The 18,345-nt window shown below is 40.6% G+C and overlaps 1 protein-coding gene across 6 annotated transcripts in view; it reads left to right on the top strand.

The window, feature by feature from the left end:
* Window positions 1–18,345, top strand: part of NCOA7 (nuclear receptor coactivator 7) — a 163,141-nt gene that overhangs the window by 22,997 nt on the left and 121,799 nt on the right. For 4 of the 6 annotated variants that reach the window (XM_010861762.1, XM_010861767.1, XM_010861761.1 and 1 more), the window contains exon 2: window positions 3,655–3,765. The exons of 1 other annotated variant lie outside the window; for it this stretch is intronic. In XM_010861762.1, coding sequence (XP_010860064.1) covers window positions 3,716–3,765 — 50 coding nt within the window. In that variant the 5' untranslated portion in view covers window positions 3,655–3,715. Of the gene's footprint in view, window positions 1–59; window positions 76–3,654; window positions 3,766–18,345 lie in introns of those variants that run through there. One more of the 6 variants, XM_010861764.1, reaches the window with a different exon arrangement.

Here is an 18,345-nt window from a genome sequence, read left to right as displayed (position 1 = left end):
CTTGTGTTGGATCCGGTCAGAGGAAGACGAAGTGTAGCAAGACTACCTCAAGGTTGGAGAACAGTAAGGATGAAGGTACAGAGCTGGTAAGGAGCCCCGCGGGCTCAGGCCACTTGTGAAATGGAGGTGATGAGAGTTGGACACTTGGCTACTGTCTTTTTCCTCTTTGTTTTCCTCCTCAAATTTTCTAATGAGTACTGTCCTAGTTCGTGAAGGCATGGCTTCCACCCCCACCACTCCACTTTGTTGTTGCTCAGTCTCTTCAGTCGTGTCTGACTCTGTGACCCCATGGACTGCAGCGTGCCAGGCTTCCCTGTCCATCACCATCTCCAGGAGTTTGCTCAAACTCAGGTCCATCGAGTTGGTGATGCCATCCAACCATCTCATTCTCTGTCGCCCTCTTCCTCCTGTCATCAATCTCTCCCAGCATCAGGGTCTTTTCCATTGAGGCCGTCCTGTTGGGGGTCTCACTGACCTGCTGCCCCTCCGCTGTGTCAGGTACGTTGGTCTTAACCTGAAGGAGCGTATGCCAAGGCATTAGATGCTGCTGATTCCAGACCACTTTTCCTAACTCATGTCCAAAGCTTTCTGGCCTCACAGGTTATCAAAAGGCATGGAAGGTACACCAAACTGGATCTAAATCTCTGTTCCACCAAGGCTGGGAGGGTTGAACTAGGGAAATTAGCATCTCTCAGCCTCAGTTTAATGGAAATAAGGATGCCTAACTCATAATGTGGTGTAGGGATGAAAAGAGAGAACATGTGGAAAAGGTTGAAGTGGTGACTTATGGAAAGGAAACGTGGTTTTCTTTCCCTGCCCTGGCCACTCTGCCCTTTCATGTCCAGACTTCATGCTCAGCCGTTCTCTCGTTCTGAAATCCTTTAGCTTTTCCCTTTTTACCTGTTGAAATCCTCTGCCTCCTGAAAGGGGTACTTTGTTACCTCAGAGTTGAACTTTGTGTCTTCTGGATTCTTGGTGTTCTTCTGGACAGCTCTAAGTTACTAACTATCCATTCTAGTCACGGGCACACATTTATTTCTTACTGGTTGGCAAATCCCTTGAGGGCAGCCCTGCGTCAGGGATTCAGAGATAAAGTAGTCAGAGTGGAGCCCGTGTCCTTCACTGTTGCCATACGGGGCCTTGTGCATAGTTGTCGTATGTGCAGGGTGTTATCATCATGTTGTTTTTTCTTTTCCTCAAGTGCAACCATATGCTGTTAATTTCTCAATCTTTTTTCTCTAGCCCTCTCTGCACTCCTGTGCTTTATGAAAACTAACATCTGGTGAATGTCTCCAGCTAACAGTCCCGTGGGTACTCAAAGGCAGTGTGCCCGAAACTGATCTTTCATCTGTTTCTGCTTCTGCGCCCCGCCAAGTGCCTGCCCTTTTCCTGTAGATCGTATCTTATCTGTGGTATCACAGTCTATCCAGCCCCTGAGGCAGAAACTTGGAAGGCGTTCATCATTCCTTCCTGTCCCATGTTGTCTTCATGGAGTGCGTCACCAAATTTGGACTCATTTGCCTCCTTAATATGTCTTGAACTCATGCCTCCTCTTTCTGTGTAAGTACTGTTGGCCTAAGTGTGGGCCCTCTCTCAACTAGTTAGACTGTGATATCTTCTTTAAAAAAATCATGTATTATTATTATCTTTAGAATTTATTTATGGCTGTGCTGGGTCTTCATTGCTGTGTGTGGGCTTTCTCTAGTTGAAGCAAACAGGGGCTACTCTTCATGGCTGCGTGCGGGCTTCTTACTGAGGTGGCTACTCTTGTTGCAAAGCATAGGTTCTAGGGTGCTCAGGCTTCAACAGTCGTGACGCACGGGCTTAGTTGCCCTATAGCAAGTGGAATCTTCCCAGACCAGGGATCAATCCTGTGTCCCCTGCCTTGGCAGGCAGATTCTTAACCACTGGACTGCTAGGGAAGTCCACTGTGATATCTTCGAGCAGAGTCTGTTCACCCTCTTGTCAGCCCTCTGAAGTCCATCCTCTGTAACCTGTGGGTATTACACGCCCTCCCTCCCTGTGGCGATGTCTGTCAGGAGGGCGGCTGTGGGGTCAGCCTGAGCCCTTCGTGACATGGTGCTGGCAGAGGTGCTGGGAAGGAGAGGCAGCACAGGGTGGGCAGCGAGGATAAAGTTCCAACTCTTCACATGACACGAAAGGTCTTCACGACCCTAATCCTGTCCATGTCTTCATCCTCAGCTCCCACCACTCTCCTGCTTCACATTTGATCCTGGAGCAGCAGAGAGAGACTGTGTCTCCACGTCCCTTTTGTTCAGCCAGACCTGCTTGCCGTGTCCTTTAACTAGGAACCCATGCTCATCTTTCAGATCTTGGTGTGTGTGGGGCCTGCTGTAGGGTGGAAGGCTCAGTGTTCTTCCTCTAGGCTCTGTGCTTTCTCCACAGCTGTATGTATCCCACACAGCTGAAATCCTAAGTGTCTCCCTTGCAAGACAGTGAACACCATTAGGGCAAGTCTCATGTCTTATGCGACTTCCCTGGTGGCTCAGACGGTAAAGAATCTGCCTGCAGTGCAGGAGACCTGGATTCGATTCCTGGGTCAGGAAGACTCCCCTGGAGAAGGAAATGGCAAACCACTCCAGTATTCTTGTCTGAAGAATCCCATGGATGGAGGAACCTGGTGGGCTACAGTCCATGGGGTCGCAAAGAATTGGACACGACTGAGTGAGTTTCACTCATTCATTTGACTCATTTATCACAGTACCTTCCCTGTAATAGGGATTGTGAAATAAATTATTTATGGAGTTGATATAAATTAGTAAATAATTTTGATTGATGAAATTTTTTTTTTTACTTTGAGACTCATTCGGGGTGAAAAGGCAAGATTTTAGGAAAGGCGAATGCTATGCAGAAAATTTAGATTAGTGTACCAGGCAGTAAGTAGACTTTAGGAATTTTTCATCAGGGGGATGGCATAATGAGAGTGGTATTTAAGGAAGACTGATCTGGAGACAACCTCTTATTATAGGTTTTAACCAGGTTACTCCTGGGAAGCAGAGGTGAGAGTTGCATGGGTGAGACAGTGAGGTAGAGGCAACCATATAAAACCTTTCTGACGGATAGCTTCCCGAGGCTTTGTGCTTTCATTTCCACATTCACTCGAGTGAGATGTATTGATACTTGCTGGCATGTTTCCAAAATAGAACACTGATGTTATTTTTACTTTTAAAGTAAGAACATTCTTGTAAAACACCCAAGTGATCCATTTTTTTTTCATCATTGTGGATGAGACATATTCATCATTAATGGCTTGAAAATAGTGATTATGAATTCAAAGATTTTTAAAAAAAATTAGCTTCTGCATAGCCAGCCTAAAATCTTCCAAAGTCAGCAATTTTTGCTTTAGCACACTTTGAAATAATTGTTAATTATGAGAAAAATACTTCAATTTATTTTTTCAGCTACTTTTCATTTTGTTTTAACACCTCCATTCTAATTATAGTGTCCTGCCCCCCACTTCCTGCAGGGGCACTTGTATTTCATATATGACTCATGTGACTGTACTCACTGGTTAAAGTTTAGCTTCCATTTGTTGGGGCCATGTAGCTCTATTTTGCTTCTTTCTTCATATTGGCCATTAATGAACTTCTTAATTTACAGTCACTCTGTTTTGTTTGTTTTTTTTTTAACCAGGGTTATGACTCATTGATTAAAAAGGAATTTTGCAAATACTTTGCACTTTTGATCGCATATTATGGATACCAAGGAAGAGAAGAAGGAACGGAAACAAAGTTATTTTGCTCGGTAAGCATTTGTTTGGCAAATTTATACCAGTATTGAAAAATGTTTGAGGGGACTTTGTCCTTAAGTATTAAGGACATTTGGCTTTTTTTTTTTTTATGACTGTTTCTAAAGAGAGCACGTAACCAGGAACAATTAGATGGACTTTGTTTCATCTTTTTCTTATTTTTACTAGAGAAATAACATATGGTTCTTCTCTTTCTATCTTTGACAATTCTCTCAGGCCAGTGCTGCTCAGAGAGTCTAGCCGTCTGTATGCATCGCGTTGCAGACTGCTCAGAATCCTGTGTTTAGCAAGCTGCATTGAATTTTAAATCCTAAGTACTTAGTTCCTATTGCTCTTTAGCTTCATTGGTTGAGCTATAACTAAAAACCTATGTCATATTTAAAGTTTATTACATTGTGGGGTGTTTATTACTAAAAAGTATGTTTGTAGGTAAATGGAATGGATGAAATTATATCATTGTAGTAGTCCCTGTCATTTTTAAAGCTTGAACTCATCCAGCGTATACACATATGTTGGTATCTGAATGAAAACAATCTGCTGTATGATTGGTCACTATTGATAGATTGAGACATCTGTATGGCAGCCAGTCACTGTTCATAATAACATGAAGGGTACACTAGAACGTTCATAAACCATTCTGATGGTTGGACTGTTTTTAAGCTCAGAGTGAGAACATGGCTTTAAAATGATGATTATAATCTCCTAAACTGAAATATTTCTTAACCAATTCAGCTTCATCACATCCCCAACTCCAGTGTGCTTGTTGAAGATGCATTTCCTGTTTTCCAAACAAATGTCTTGGAAACTGAAAGCCAAACTTTTTGTTGATATTTTTATGTCTGGATAGATTGTTAATGGGAAAATGAAGGGAATGAGCATTTACGGAACTACTCTGTGCCAAGTACTTTACTTACTGTTTTATGTAGCTTCACAATAGAGGTATGAAATAGGTTTTACCCCCATTTATTAATGAGGTAACTCAGAAAATAAGTATTTTGTCCATTTCATGTAGTGTTAGAGTCAGTATTCAAATATAGGTTTATATTCAAGGGACATATTTCAGTTAGTAATACTAAACCATGAATAAGAATTTTCGGAAAGCAAGAATTAACCTACCAATTTTAGTGAACTGTTTTCCACTGTTAGGACCCCAGAGAGTATCAGGGTTATTTAGGGAAGAAAGAACCATAGAAAGATAGGACACTTAGAATAAACACAACAATATAGTGATTTTTTAAATGTTTGAGATAATTTTAGATTCACATGTAGCTCTAAAAAATAATAGAATGATATCTTATACCCTTCATTCAGTTTCCCGCCGTACATGACTATTGTATGATAAATGTCACAACTAGGAAATTGACATTGATACAATCTTCTAACCTTATTCAGATTTCACAAAGGTTTACAAGCATTCATTTGTGTATGGGTGCGTGTGCATGTTTTAGTCCTGTTCGGTTTTATTACATGTAGATTTGTGCGGCCACCATCACAATCAAGATACAGAACAGTTCCGTCAAGAAGATTTCGTGTGCTACCCTTTGGAAGCCATATTCACCTTCTTCCTTCTGCCCATCACTCCTGACAACCACTGCTGTTCTCCATCTCTATAATTTGTCATTTCAAAAATATTATCTGAATGGACTCATACAGTAGCTAACCTTCTGAGATTGTTTTCTTTTCACACAGTTCAATCCCCTTGATATCTTAGTCTATTTGTACTGCTGTAACAAAATACCACAGACTGAATGGCTTATAAACAGCAAAAATTGTTTCTCACAGTTCGGGAGGCTGGAAGTCCAAGATCAGGGAGCCATCATGTCTGTCTTCTCACTGTGATTTCCATGTGGTAAGAGGCAAGGAGCTTTCTCAGGCTTCTTGTATAAGGACACCAGTTCATGAGAGTTCTGCCGTCATGACCTGGTCACATCCAGAAGGCCTTTATCCCCTAATAAATACCATCACATTGGGCATTAGGTTTCAACATATGAATTTTGGGGATACACAAACATTCAGATCACAGCACTTGAGATCTGCCCAAGATGTTGCTTGTATTATGTAATAATTGTATTATGTAAAAATTATGTAATAATTTTTCCTTTTTATTGCTGAGTAGTATTGGGGTTGTTTCTAGTTTGGAACTATTACAAATAAAGCTAGGATCATTTGTGTAAAAAAAATTCTTTTTGTGAGTATCAGTTTTAATGTATTTGAAATGAATGCTCAGTGGAGTGGCTGAGTCAAATGATAAGTACATTTAATTTTATAAGAAATTATCATACTCCTTTTTCAGAGTGGCTATACCATTTTCCATTCCTTCCTATCTGCAGTGTATAAATGATCCAGTTTCTTGGCATCCTCATTAGCATTTGGTATTCTCACTCTTTTTTTATTTGAACCATTCTGAGAGGTATGTAGTGATAGCTCATTGTGATTTTAATTTGTGTTTCTTTAATGACTACTGAGATACAATGTCTTTTCATGTGTTTTTTAGCCGTCTGTCCATCTTCTTCAGCACAATGTCTTTTCCTCTCTTTTGTCTATATTCTAACTGGATTGTTTTCTTATTGTTTAGTGCTGCGAGTTCTTTATACTTTCTAGATACTAGTCCTTTGATAAATAGTTTGCCAGTATTTTCTTTCAGTGTGTGGCTTTTCCTTTCAGCTTCTTAACAGAGCCTTTTGCAAAGCAGAAGTTGTCAATTTTAACTTTAATGATTCAATTTACTAGGTTTTCCTTTTATGGATTGTGCTTTTGGCATTAAGTCTAACAAGTCTTTGCTCAGTCCTGGGTCCTGAAGATTTTCTTTCATTTTTTTTCCAAACATTTTATAGTATTATGTTTCATACTTAAGTTGGCTATCCATCTTGAGTTAATTTTTATGTAAGATGTTACTTTAGGTCAAGATTCTTTTTTTCCTTTTGCCTAGGGATGCTGTAAATAGTGATTCCACAAGCTGTAGCGCCTTCTCAGGCTGCATGCAAACTGATATCAACAGTAAAGGTGGCTGTGGTTCATGAACAACCTGCTCAGGGTCAACAGTGTGTTGTTCCTAAGATGCAGGGGGAGGGGAGCCCCTTAAACTGAGAATTTCTGGAAGAACAGCCTAGTATTTTTCAACTCAGAAATGCAAAAGTTAATTGTCACTCTTGTCTTGACCTCTTGTGGAGAGTATTCTAACAGTGGAAAAGAAAAACATTCAAAAATGGGGTGTGATCCTAGAGGCATAGAAATAACAGAACAAGGCCAACAGTCAGTGGTACTATTAAATAGTAAATCACTGTGATGAGTTATTAGGAAATGAAAGAGGGAACAGTTTAAACTGTTTCAACCTGCATTTTAGCTATTATGATGCTGTTGTAGTCCTAAATGGCCAAGCTTTAAAAGCAAACAGCAAATAAACAAGCAGAAACCTGAAAACTTTATTATCAGAAAAGAGGCAGCCAGAATCAGAAATCTTTTCAACTGCCTCTGACAAACCGTAGAATTCCGCAAAGTGAAATTACCAACAGGATCTGCTTGAAAGCAAGTTTCTGACCACCTAAGGCAGTTTGCTCCAGCGTATGTATTTACAGGTGCTCCAAGCAAGATCTCTAGGGACGATCAGATAGTCAGGCCAAGGGTACAGCCGCAGTGATGTGGCCACACCACCTTACACAAACATCTACTAGTGAAAGTGAAGTCGCTCAGTCATGTCCGACTCTTTGCAACCCCATGGACTGTAGCCTACCAGGTTCCTCCACCCTTGGGGTTTTCCAGGCAAAGAGTACTGGAGTGGGTTGCCTGGAGTGCCTTCTCCACTGCTAGTGTGCAGAGGAGAGCAAAAGCAAGATCTGCCCTGATTTCTGCCTGCTACCACAATATGTATCAGAAATCCTAAAACTTGCTTTTAAACTCTCGTCCCCATCCCTTTACCCTTCTGAGTAGTTAAATAGTCTCTGTTTTTTGGTACACTATTTTACCTTGTGATTTCATAAACATTGTTTGATTGTATTTAGTCAGTAATCCTTTACCTACCCCCTTTGTTTACGGTTCTCTTTCTTTCTGAAATTAACATCAAAGCAAAGTTAAATTTAAAAGACCCCATTTTAATAGTTTAGGGTTGAAACTAGTTACTTGAGGATCACCCAATCCTTCCTTTTCTTTATCTTGAAATATGCTGCATAGCTCTAAATGGAGGAGAAAGCAATGGCACCCCACTCCAGTACTCTTGCCTGGAAATTCCCATGGACGGAGGAGCCTGGTAGGCTGCAGTCCATGGGGTCGCTAAGAGTCGGACACGACTGAGCGACTTCACTTTCACTTTTCACTTCCATGCATTGGAGAAGGAAATGGCAACCCACTCCAGTATTCTTGCCTGGAGAATCCCAGTGACAGAGGAGCCTGGTGGGCTGCCGTCTATGAGGTCGCACAGAGTCGGACACGACTGAAGCGACTTAGCAGCAGCAGCAGCTCTAAATGGAAGCGTGAATCAGCATCACTACTCGATAAATGTGTTCTGGATGAGCCCCAAGGAGCTTTCAGGATCTCCCGGCTCTGGCGCACTTGGTTTCTCAGCCTCTTCGGTATTTTGTTCTAATTTTTTATTCATGATCACATGATTCATGAGACATTTTCCCACACTTTTGCAAATAATTTGTATATACACAAGTCATATATTATATATGTGGGTATTCTGTGATGCTCGATAAGTCTTGAAATCAAACGAAAAACTGCATTATTAAAGGAAATTATACTTTCTGTACTGTCTCCAGGGTGATCATTATTCCTTGTGGACTCTGCTCCCTCTTTCTTCCTCTCATGGTTAGAAGGCAGGCATTTTGTGTGTTTTTTTTTCCCCAATCATGCCACAGGGCTCCCTTCTTTCACACTCATTTTGACATTATTTGGCCCTTGCAGAATTTAGTGTCCTTTCAGTGACTTTTGTGTAGGCTCCTTTTGTGCTCTTTGTGTATGTGGTTCATCCCCAGATATGATTTGACTGCTGTGGAAATTTAGACTCAAAGGGTTTGAATAGCTTCAGTGAGATTACATAGCAGGCAGGTGAGGCAGTGTTTGAGCCTGATTTTGTCCTTAACAGGGCTGCCCAGGGCTGTGTGGCAGCTTGGTGGCAGAATGGCACCCACAGAATGCAGGTACCTGACCTGCTGCCACTCACATTATGGGCTGAGTAGATTTCTGTGGGCAGTCCTGGCAGCTTAACATTAATTTATGCCACTGTAAATTAATATGCAGAAATACATCGTGGATTCTAAAAATCTGCATTATAAGTGAACTTTTTGAAAAACAACTTGTTTATAACTTGAAGACATCCCATAATCCATGTCTTATTTATTTTCTGCTGTGTGCTCAGTCACTCAGTCAAGTCCAACTCTGGCGACCCCATGAACTGTAGCCCACCAGGCTCCTCTGTCCATGGGATTAATCCAGGGAAGAATACTGGAGTGGGTTGCCATGCCCTCCTCTAGGGGATCTTCCAAACCCAGGGATTGAACCTGTGTCTCTTGTGTCTCCTGCATTGTCAGGTGGGATCCAGCACCACCTGGGATCTACTTTATCCATCTGTATAATACAGTTAATGTCAGAGTATTAACCAACCAAGGCAATATGGAACATACAGTCTGTATACCCAACCTGTGAAAGCCAGGTGTGTGCATTACAGTGATCCCGTTTATACCCTAGGATTGCACCGTGTCTAAAAAAAGTAGTTGCGCATAATAGGAATGAATGCAGTGCTACATTTGGACAGACAATCTCAGCTTGCCTTCCTGGTCAAGTTCAGAGTCTAAGATTCAGTGGAAGGCGTCACCTGGGTGGGTCTGGCTGGTTGACCTGCAGCACTGCTGACGACCCAGGGAGTGCTCCCTGCTCCCACAGAAGCACTCTTTGAACCTTAGGAAAGAGCCGTCTCTCTGTGGTACAGCCGGACTAAGAATGCGTATACCACATGGGTGGGGTGGGGTGACGAGAACTCTTGCCCTTCCTTTAATTAACAGTCTCTAGGTTGTTTTTTCCTGCTGGCCATTAGAGAAGAACCTTAGTATGTCCCAGATTTGAGGGACAACCTTATTATTACCAGGTGTTGGATTCAGATATTATCATATTGCAGGCCTTACTTGAGCTAGGGTATGAAAAGCGAACAGATCCACTTTAAGTGCTTGGTATGTGTTAACTCTAAACCTTCTGAATATTTGGTTACTATCTTTTCAGTTTTACTGTGCCTACTGATTCTAATAGAAGTTAATACTAATAGCATTGTGGTGCTTTATAAAGTGCTTTCAGGTGCGTTCCTCACTTCACTCTTACCATGATTGTATGAGTAGATAGAAATGCAGATGATGAAGCAATCATTTGAAGGTTAAATAACTTGCCTCCAATCACTGAGCCTTTAAATGGATGGTCTGGACCCTGTATCCCAGTCTGCTTCATCTGTATCTCTGATTGTTTTTCTTCATTCTGTGTTGTTTCAGTTTAAATTGCATTAAGTGTTCATTTTTACATTGTCTGAGAGGGGATTAGAACATATTAGAACATACTGTGATAAGTAGGAAAAGTTGTATATAGATTTGAAAGTAGGATATCCTCTTTGACTTCACTGGAAACTGTATCTGATTTCAGCTTCTAAGAACCATCCTAGAGGGCTGCTGGGGACACATGCTGTAGTGATCCATAGCCCTCCGCAAGAACACTCCCGTGTGTGATGTTCTTAGCTCCTATTTGTGTTTATGTGTTTACAGTCTTTCTCCCCCTAGATGGACCATCTGGAGGGAAGGGACTCAGCAGTAGTTCCTTCTTCCTTCCTTATGCCTTCTTAAATATTGGTTGACATATGTTGTTCAGTTGCTCAGTTGTGTCCAACTCTGCAACCCCATGGACTGCAACACTCCAGGTCTCCCTGTCCTTTGCCATCTCCCGGAGCTTGCTCAAACTCATGTCCATTGAGTCAGTGACATGTTAAGTATTTTTTGACCCATCAACAGACTGAGAAGATTCATTTAAAACAGCTTCTTTAATGTAGGATACAAATGGTTTGTGTGTCTTAATTTTTTATCACCTTACATTTTTCAGTATTCAGAATTTTACTAACCTTAAAAAATTAAGAATCCTTCCAAATCATTTCCTGTGAAAAAGCTGCATCTGCCTTATTTGAAAATATTCCTAATTACCAGTTAAATTCTTGTGTGAGCTGTAGTGTTGTTTAAGGCTCATGTTTCCTACTTTCTTGATTTGAATTCAGAGCAAGTGGCTCTTAAGGGAATATTTACATATTGCTTGTCATTCATTACTGGGAAAAACAGCCATGGTTGAGTTTGATCTGCTAATGCTTTCAGGAAATCATTAACTTTTTTTTTCAAAGATTAAAAAAAGGCATATAAACATTTAGCTAGTAGCAGACTCGAGCTTTTGCTTCATTTTTAAAGAACAGGCAGAATGACTTGATTTAATTGAAGAATACTGCTTTTCAAGCTGTAGGTTACCAACCTGTTGGGCATCATGAAATCAGTTTAGTAGACAGGAACCAGCATTGTTTTAATGGAATGGAATAGAAAAGATCAGTTAGGACTGAGCTAGACTGAATAGAAAATAATCAGTGTGTGTTGTATGTAGTTATAATAAATATTATTTCATGAAAATCTTGTTTTAAATATTTATAAGGATGTTTATATTGAATCTCAATATAAATATTTTTTTTATTGTGTACCATATTGAACAATGACTCATTGATTTAGAAAATTCTTCAGTGGTTGGTATACTGGCAATGAAGTTATTTTTCCTCCCTGAAAAACAAATTTCTTTGATCTAACACACATTAAGCGATTGTTCAAAGACAGCTGTACATAAAATGCTTGTGATGATATAAATGTGCTTTCCCACTGCAGTGTAATGGTTCTAACCAATTTGGGCTTCCCTGGTGGCTCAGCTGGTAAAGAATCTGCCTGCAATTCGGGAGACCTGGGTTCTATCCTTGGGTTGGGAGGATCTCCTGGAGAAGGGAACGGCTACCCACTCCAGTATACTGGCCTGGAGAACTCCATAGACTATTCCATGAGGTCGCAAAGAGTCGGACATGACTGAGCGACTTTCCCTTTCACTGTCACTTTCAAAGAGAGCTGTACATAAAATGCTTGTGATGATATAAATGTGCTTTCCTGCAGTGCAGTGTAATGGGTCTAACCAATTTTAAGGATAAGTGACAAGCTTGTCCCTGTTTAACCTGAAATTCCCTTGCTGTCCCAGGGATTGTCCCAGATTCTGGAGTGAGACCCAAGGAAACTGAAATTCAGCAAAACTACCTGATGAAACTAAGCTTATGCAGCTTCTGCTCTGGGGCCTCCTGTGGGTTATTTCCTCTCTGTAAGACTACTAGCTGTGGGGTTGTATAGTTTTCTTTTCTCTTAAATGAGAGTAATAATAGTAGTTACCTATTTTTTAAGATTGTTGAGAGGATTGACTGAATTAAAATACATGAAGTCTTTGGAATAAGCTCTATTGAAAAATAAGCACAAATGAATTTTAATATAAATCTATACTGCCTAAGTAAGGAATACATGAATAAATGAAAGATTGAGAAAGAGAAAGAATAGATATAATATATAGGCATGAATTTTGTGTACATTTCAGGGAGTTTATCTATCCCTTGAAACTTGTCCAGGCTCTAGTCATGGGTCTCAGTGAAAGACCCAAGACAGGACTCCAAGATACAGAAAGACCAAAGCACGTGAAAAGTAAATGATTTAAGCTGCCCCCCTTCTTGCCTGTTGGTGCTGACAGTCAAGAAAGACTTCAGCTGAACTGACTCCTGGGTTTGGACTTAAACTTGTCACTACTGGCTCCAGAGACTTTTGTCACATGCATTTGAAACCTTTCCTTGCTGTTGGTCTGGGAATTGGTGCAGGACAGGGAAGCCTGGTGTGCTGCAGTCCATGGGGTCGCAAAGAGTCGGACATGACTGAGTGACTGAACAACAACAAGTTGTTGTTGCTATGACAACTCTTCCACAAGAGAAAATTGAGTTCTGAACTAGAAAATGCTTTGTGCTCGCAGCTCAGGAAGTTCACCACTTTTGCTTGTAATCCAGCTGTCATTGATTTTGGTAGAAGTTTTCCTTTCTTTCCCCCCTCAAATTCCTGTCTGCAAATTTCTACAGTCTTCACCCCCTCTAACTCATAAGTCAGATGCTGATTGCATACCCTCCCACACACCCTCCCAGGTTAGTCTCTCTGAGGCCCACTTCAGATATGTCACTTCCCAATCCCCAGTCTTCTCTTGAATTTGAGGTTCTGAACAAAATGGCTCATTCCTATCTTTCTGTCTGAATCTCTTATTTTGATTTTCTGTACATTTCTTACTCTTTGCCTCCTCAGGCCTCTGCTTTCATTGTGCAAAGAACTGCTCTTTATGATCCACTTTTTATTTACAGTGACGTCAAACCCATCACTCTGGCAACCCCATCTTTAATTATCTCCTTGAGGCCTTTCCTGTTTCATCTAATCTTTCACCACCACCCACACACATAACGAGATGTGCCCTCCCTTGCTCCTTGACCCAAGGCATTGCTAGGCTTCTTAATCCCTTCTCTTGGGGCCCTGAACACCATTCGTCTTTGGATACACCCAGTAGCACTCTCATCTTCTCTGCCTTATTTGCTTGTGTTATTTATTGTCAGTTCTTTTTCATTTTTGTATTCCTCACAGGGTGTAGGTTCATGTCCTACTCCTAATAGTCATTCACTGTGAATGATGACCAACATGTACTACAGAACAGAGACTGATTTGTGTACTCATCTAGTCTCATAATTGCTCTGTTAGTATCGTAATTACAGTCAAAGATGCTGAACTGTATCACAGATGTTATGTAATTGACCCAGGGTCACCTAATGATGAGATAGCAGATCTGGGACACAGCCCAGGTATGCCTGACCTCACAGACTATGTTCTTAATTATTACATTGCATTCTTCATTAAACTACGTTGAATTGAGTTTTATAGAACCTTATCAGTTACCCATATAAAGATAAGTAGGACTCACTGATCTAAATGATACAGTAATTAATTAAAACTGATGTTTTCTGCTTTCCACTGTAAAGGAATTACTAGGAACTTTGGAACGAGCTAGGAAATCTCTGTGCTTTCAAGGAAACTTTGCAAGTCCCTACATACCAATGAAAAAGTCAGCAATCTCCTGAACTTCCTCTATATTTGGGGCGTATAGCAAGGATTCCCCTATGATTTCTCTTGATTCAGAGTTGGCAGCCCTCACAGGTGAAAGTCTCCCAGCTTGGTTACTTTTGTTGTAGAGGCAGTGACCTGGTGCTTGTGCCACAGGACATGTACGTGTTCATACATTTTTTTCAAAAACTTTTAAAATTAATTACTTTATTTCTCTTTTGGCTGTGCTGGGTCTCCGTTGCTGGGTGGGCTTTCTCTAGCTGTAGTGAGCAGAGGCTTCTCTCCAGTTGCAGTGGCTTCCCTTGTTGCAGACCTTGGGCTCTAGGGCACATGAGCTTAACAGCTGGGGCTCCTGGGCTCCAGAGCACAGGCTCAGAAGTTGTGGCTCATGGGCTTAGTTGCTTTGCAGCAGGTGGGATCTTCCCGGACCAGGGATCATCAACCCTTGTCTCCTGCATTAGCAGGCAGATTCTTTACCACTGAGCCAGCAGGAATGCCCCTGTTCATGCATTTTTACTTCCCTCTCCCTTCATGTACCATTTTAAATAAAGTTTGCATGAGCAAAATGGTTAATGTCCCATTTTTTTTTCTGTACCCATTTTTGTGTTATACCAGCGAACATGAGCTGGGCCTGCCTACTTGTTTTAGCTTTTTGCTTCTCACATGTAAATGAAAACAGTATTGAAAAGGATAATGGGCCAGATTTAAAGAGACTGAGCAAGACATAAGGTGGCCTATGGTTTGCAAATGTGACTCGGCACCAAATAAAGCAGACAGATGAGTCAGCACCATGGAGCCTGAATCAGAGTGTCCCAGGGATGAGAAAGGAAGATGCTAGTTGAATTGGGGAACCTCCTGGATCTCTTCCCAAAGCAAGACCTGGTCTAGCACCTGCTGAGGCAGAAGGTGGTGGCAAGCATGAAGGAGGGCTTTTCTTAATGGTTCTGTTACTAGACCCGTGCAGTTGATTTCACTTGAACCGTGTAAAGGTGACTTTGAGGTGGGTATATCATGTACTAAAATGAGAAATGTAGCTTTCTAGTTTTGAAATAGGGTTTCTTTAGGTATGAACTGAGAGTGTGATGTGCATATAGAGGAACCAGAAAACGAGGCTATGGATTGCATCAAAATTTAAAAGTAGTATTTATCAATGTACTTATGGAATACTTGACAAACTAGATAGCCAAAATATGAACCTGGGAACATAGGAAACAGTTCATTAGAGGCCAGTTATTCATGCTTAAAATATTCTTTGCTATACTTAGAAAAACAACCATGAACCCTAATTCTATTTCTAAATCACTCTACGGCATTTAAATACAGTTTATACACACATGTCCAAGAGCACATCTGTTGTATAAAGAGGACTAGTTTCAAAATGGATTGATCCTGCTTTTGAATAGGTGGCATGATTTGAATCCAATTTCTGTCGTGGATGCTTTAAGTTGTTAATCTTTCCATTAATTTTTCCTGTGCATGTGAGAATATTACTGTTGATTATGACAACCTTGGTGCGTGTTCTTCACCATTTGAAGAGGTTTTGGTTTAGAAGTTGTGTAATGTATAATTTAAAGCAGGTGAATTTTGATATTTCAGGTTAATTTTGTTAGCACAGCAGAAAGCTGAACAGTAATTTGGTTATTTCATTTTCAGAAGGTAATTGAAGCAGATGCTGGTGAGGTCATTGGGGAATGAGCCATCTCCATTTCAATGGCTCCATCATTTTTTTTAAGTGGGAGGTATTTCCTTTTACTTTGCTAAATCAACTGCTTTCACTAGATAATGAGAGAAATTTAATTTCTTTTAACCATAAATCTGAGCTTCTATAATCAGGATTTCAAGATATTTTTCTTTTATAAGAGTAGATGTGTTTTAAATGGAAAAGTGTGCAATATGTACACATTAGGTATATGAAAACATAATTTTTCTGAGAGTATATGGATTTTTAAAATAAAAGAATTAGTTATAAACATACATATTTACCTTTAAGTGCAATTTGCACTGTCTTAACAGGTCATTGAAAACTTAAAATTATAAAGCTGGTTGAGTTATAAACCTAATCTATGTAATCTTCTTCCTGTTTATTTTTAACACATAGGAAAATCTTTGTCTACTTTGAATTTGGTTTCCATATTATCTGAGTAGTTCTTTCACCTAATCAAAAGTAGACTTTATTTGTTGTTGCTGTTGTTCTGTCGCTCAGTCGTGTTCAACTCTTTGCAACCCCATGGACTGCAGCACGCCAGGCTTTTCTGTCCTTCACTATCTCCCGGAGTTTGCTCAAACTCATGTCCATTGAGTCAGTGATGCCATCCAACCATCTCCTCCTCTGTTGCTCCCATTTCTTCCTGCCCTCAATCTTTCCCAGCATCAGGGTCTTTTCCAGTGAGTCAGCTCTTTGTATCAGGTGGCCAAAGTATTGGAGCTTCAGCTTTAGCATGAGTCCTTCCAATGAATATTCAGGGTTGATTTTGTGTAGGATTGACTGGTTTGATCTCCTTACTGTCCAGGGGATTCTCAAGAGTCTTCTCCAGCACCACAGTTCAAAAGCATCAATTTCTTGGTGCTCAGCCTTCCTTACAATCCAACTGTTAACATTCATACATGACTACTGGAAAAACCATAGCTTTGACTAAACGGATCTTTGTTGGCAACGTAATGTCTCTGATTTTTAATATACAATCTAGATTTGTCATAGTTTTTCTTCCAAGGAGCAAATGTCTTTTAAATTTGTGGCCATCCACAGAGATTTTGGAGTTCAAGAAAATAAAATTTGTCACTGTTTCCTTTTTCCCCATCTATTTATCATAAAGTGATGGGAACCAATGCCATGATCTTAGTTTTTTGAATGTTAAGTTTTAAGCCAGGTTTTTCACTCTCCTCTTTCACCCTCATCAAGAGGCTCTTTAGTTCCTTTTCACCTTCTGCCATAAGGGTGGTGTCATCTGCGTATCTGAGGTTATTGATATTTCTCCCCGCAGTCTGAACTCCAGCTTGTGCTTCATCCAGCCTGGCATTTCTCATGATGTGCTCTGCGTATAAATTAGATAATCAGGGTGATAGTATACAGCCTTGACATACTCCTCTCCCAATTTTGAACCAAGTCGTTGTTCCATGTCCAGTTCTTACTGTTGCTTCTTATCCTGCGTATAGGCTTCTTAGGAAGCAGGTAAGGTGGTCTGATATTCTCATCTCTTTAAGAATTTTCCATTGTTTGTTATGATCCACACAGTCGAAGGCTTTAGCATAGTCCACGAAGCAGGAGCAGATTGTTTCTGGAATTCCCTTGCTTTTTATGTAATCCCTCAGATGTTGGCAATTTAATCTCTGAATCCTCTGCCTTTTCTAAACCCAGCTTGCACATCTGGAAGTTCTTGGTTCACGTACTGCTGAGGCCTAGCTTGAAGGATTTTGAACATAATCTTGCTAACATGTGAAATGAGTGCAGTGAGTTCGAACAGTAGTTTGAACATTCTTTGGCATTGCCTTTCTTTGAGATTGGAATGAAAACTGACCTTTTCCAATCCTGTGGCCACTGCTGAGTTTTCCAAATGTGCTGGCATATTGAGTGCAGCACTTTCACAGCATCATCTTTTAGGATTTGAAATAGGTCAGCTGGATTTCCATCATGTCCACTGGCTTTGTTGTTAGAAATGTGTATTCTCTCCACTGCTTCTTAATCTCTTCTGCTTCTGTCAGATTCAGGGCATTAGTTCTGGTAGACAAGTACCTGAAGAACTGTGGATGGAAGTTCATAACATTGTACACAAGGTGGAGACCAAAATTATCCCCTAGAAAAGGAAATGCAAGAAGGCAAAGTGGTTGTCTGAGGCGGACTTACAAATAGGTGAAAAAAAGAAGAGAAGCAAAAGGCAAAAGAGAAAGGAAAAGATATACCCAACTGAATGCAGAGTTCCAGAGAATAGGAAGGAGAGATAAGAAAGCCTTCTTACATGAACAATGCAAAGAAATAGAGGAAAACAACAGAGTGAGAAAGACTAGAGGTCTCTTTAAGAAAATTAGAGATACCAAGAGAACATCGCCTGCAAAGATGGGCACAACTTGGATAATAGCTGGTAAATTTATTTTTCCTGCATTCAGAAATCTAATGAGTGTCTCCATGGCTTTCTTTTTTTAAAAAATAATTTTATTCACTTATTTAGTTAGTTTCATTCTTTCTCGGTACACAGCTTTTCTCTAGTTTCCATGCACAGGCTTTTCATTGCAGTGGCTTCTCCTGCTGTTGGAGCCTGGGGCTCTAGGCAAGCAGGCTTCAATAGTTGGGGTATGGTGGACTCAGTAGCTGTGGCTCCCGGGGCCTAGAGCACAGGCTCAACACTTTTGGCCCAGAGGCTTAATTCCTCCAAGCATGTGGGATCCTGCTGGACCAGGAATAGAACCCATGTC

The sequence above is a fragment of the Bison bison genome, unplaced genomic scaffold, assembly GCF_000754665.1.
Source record: "Bison bison bison isolate TAMUID 2011002044 unplaced genomic scaffold, Bison_UMD1.0 scf7180017864473, whole genome shotgun sequence".
In the NCBI taxonomy this organism is placed as follows: domain Eukaryota; kingdom Metazoa; phylum Chordata; class Mammalia; order Artiodactyla; family Bovidae; genus Bison; species Bison bison.
This window is presented reverse-complemented; position numbering and strand designations above follow the sequence as displayed.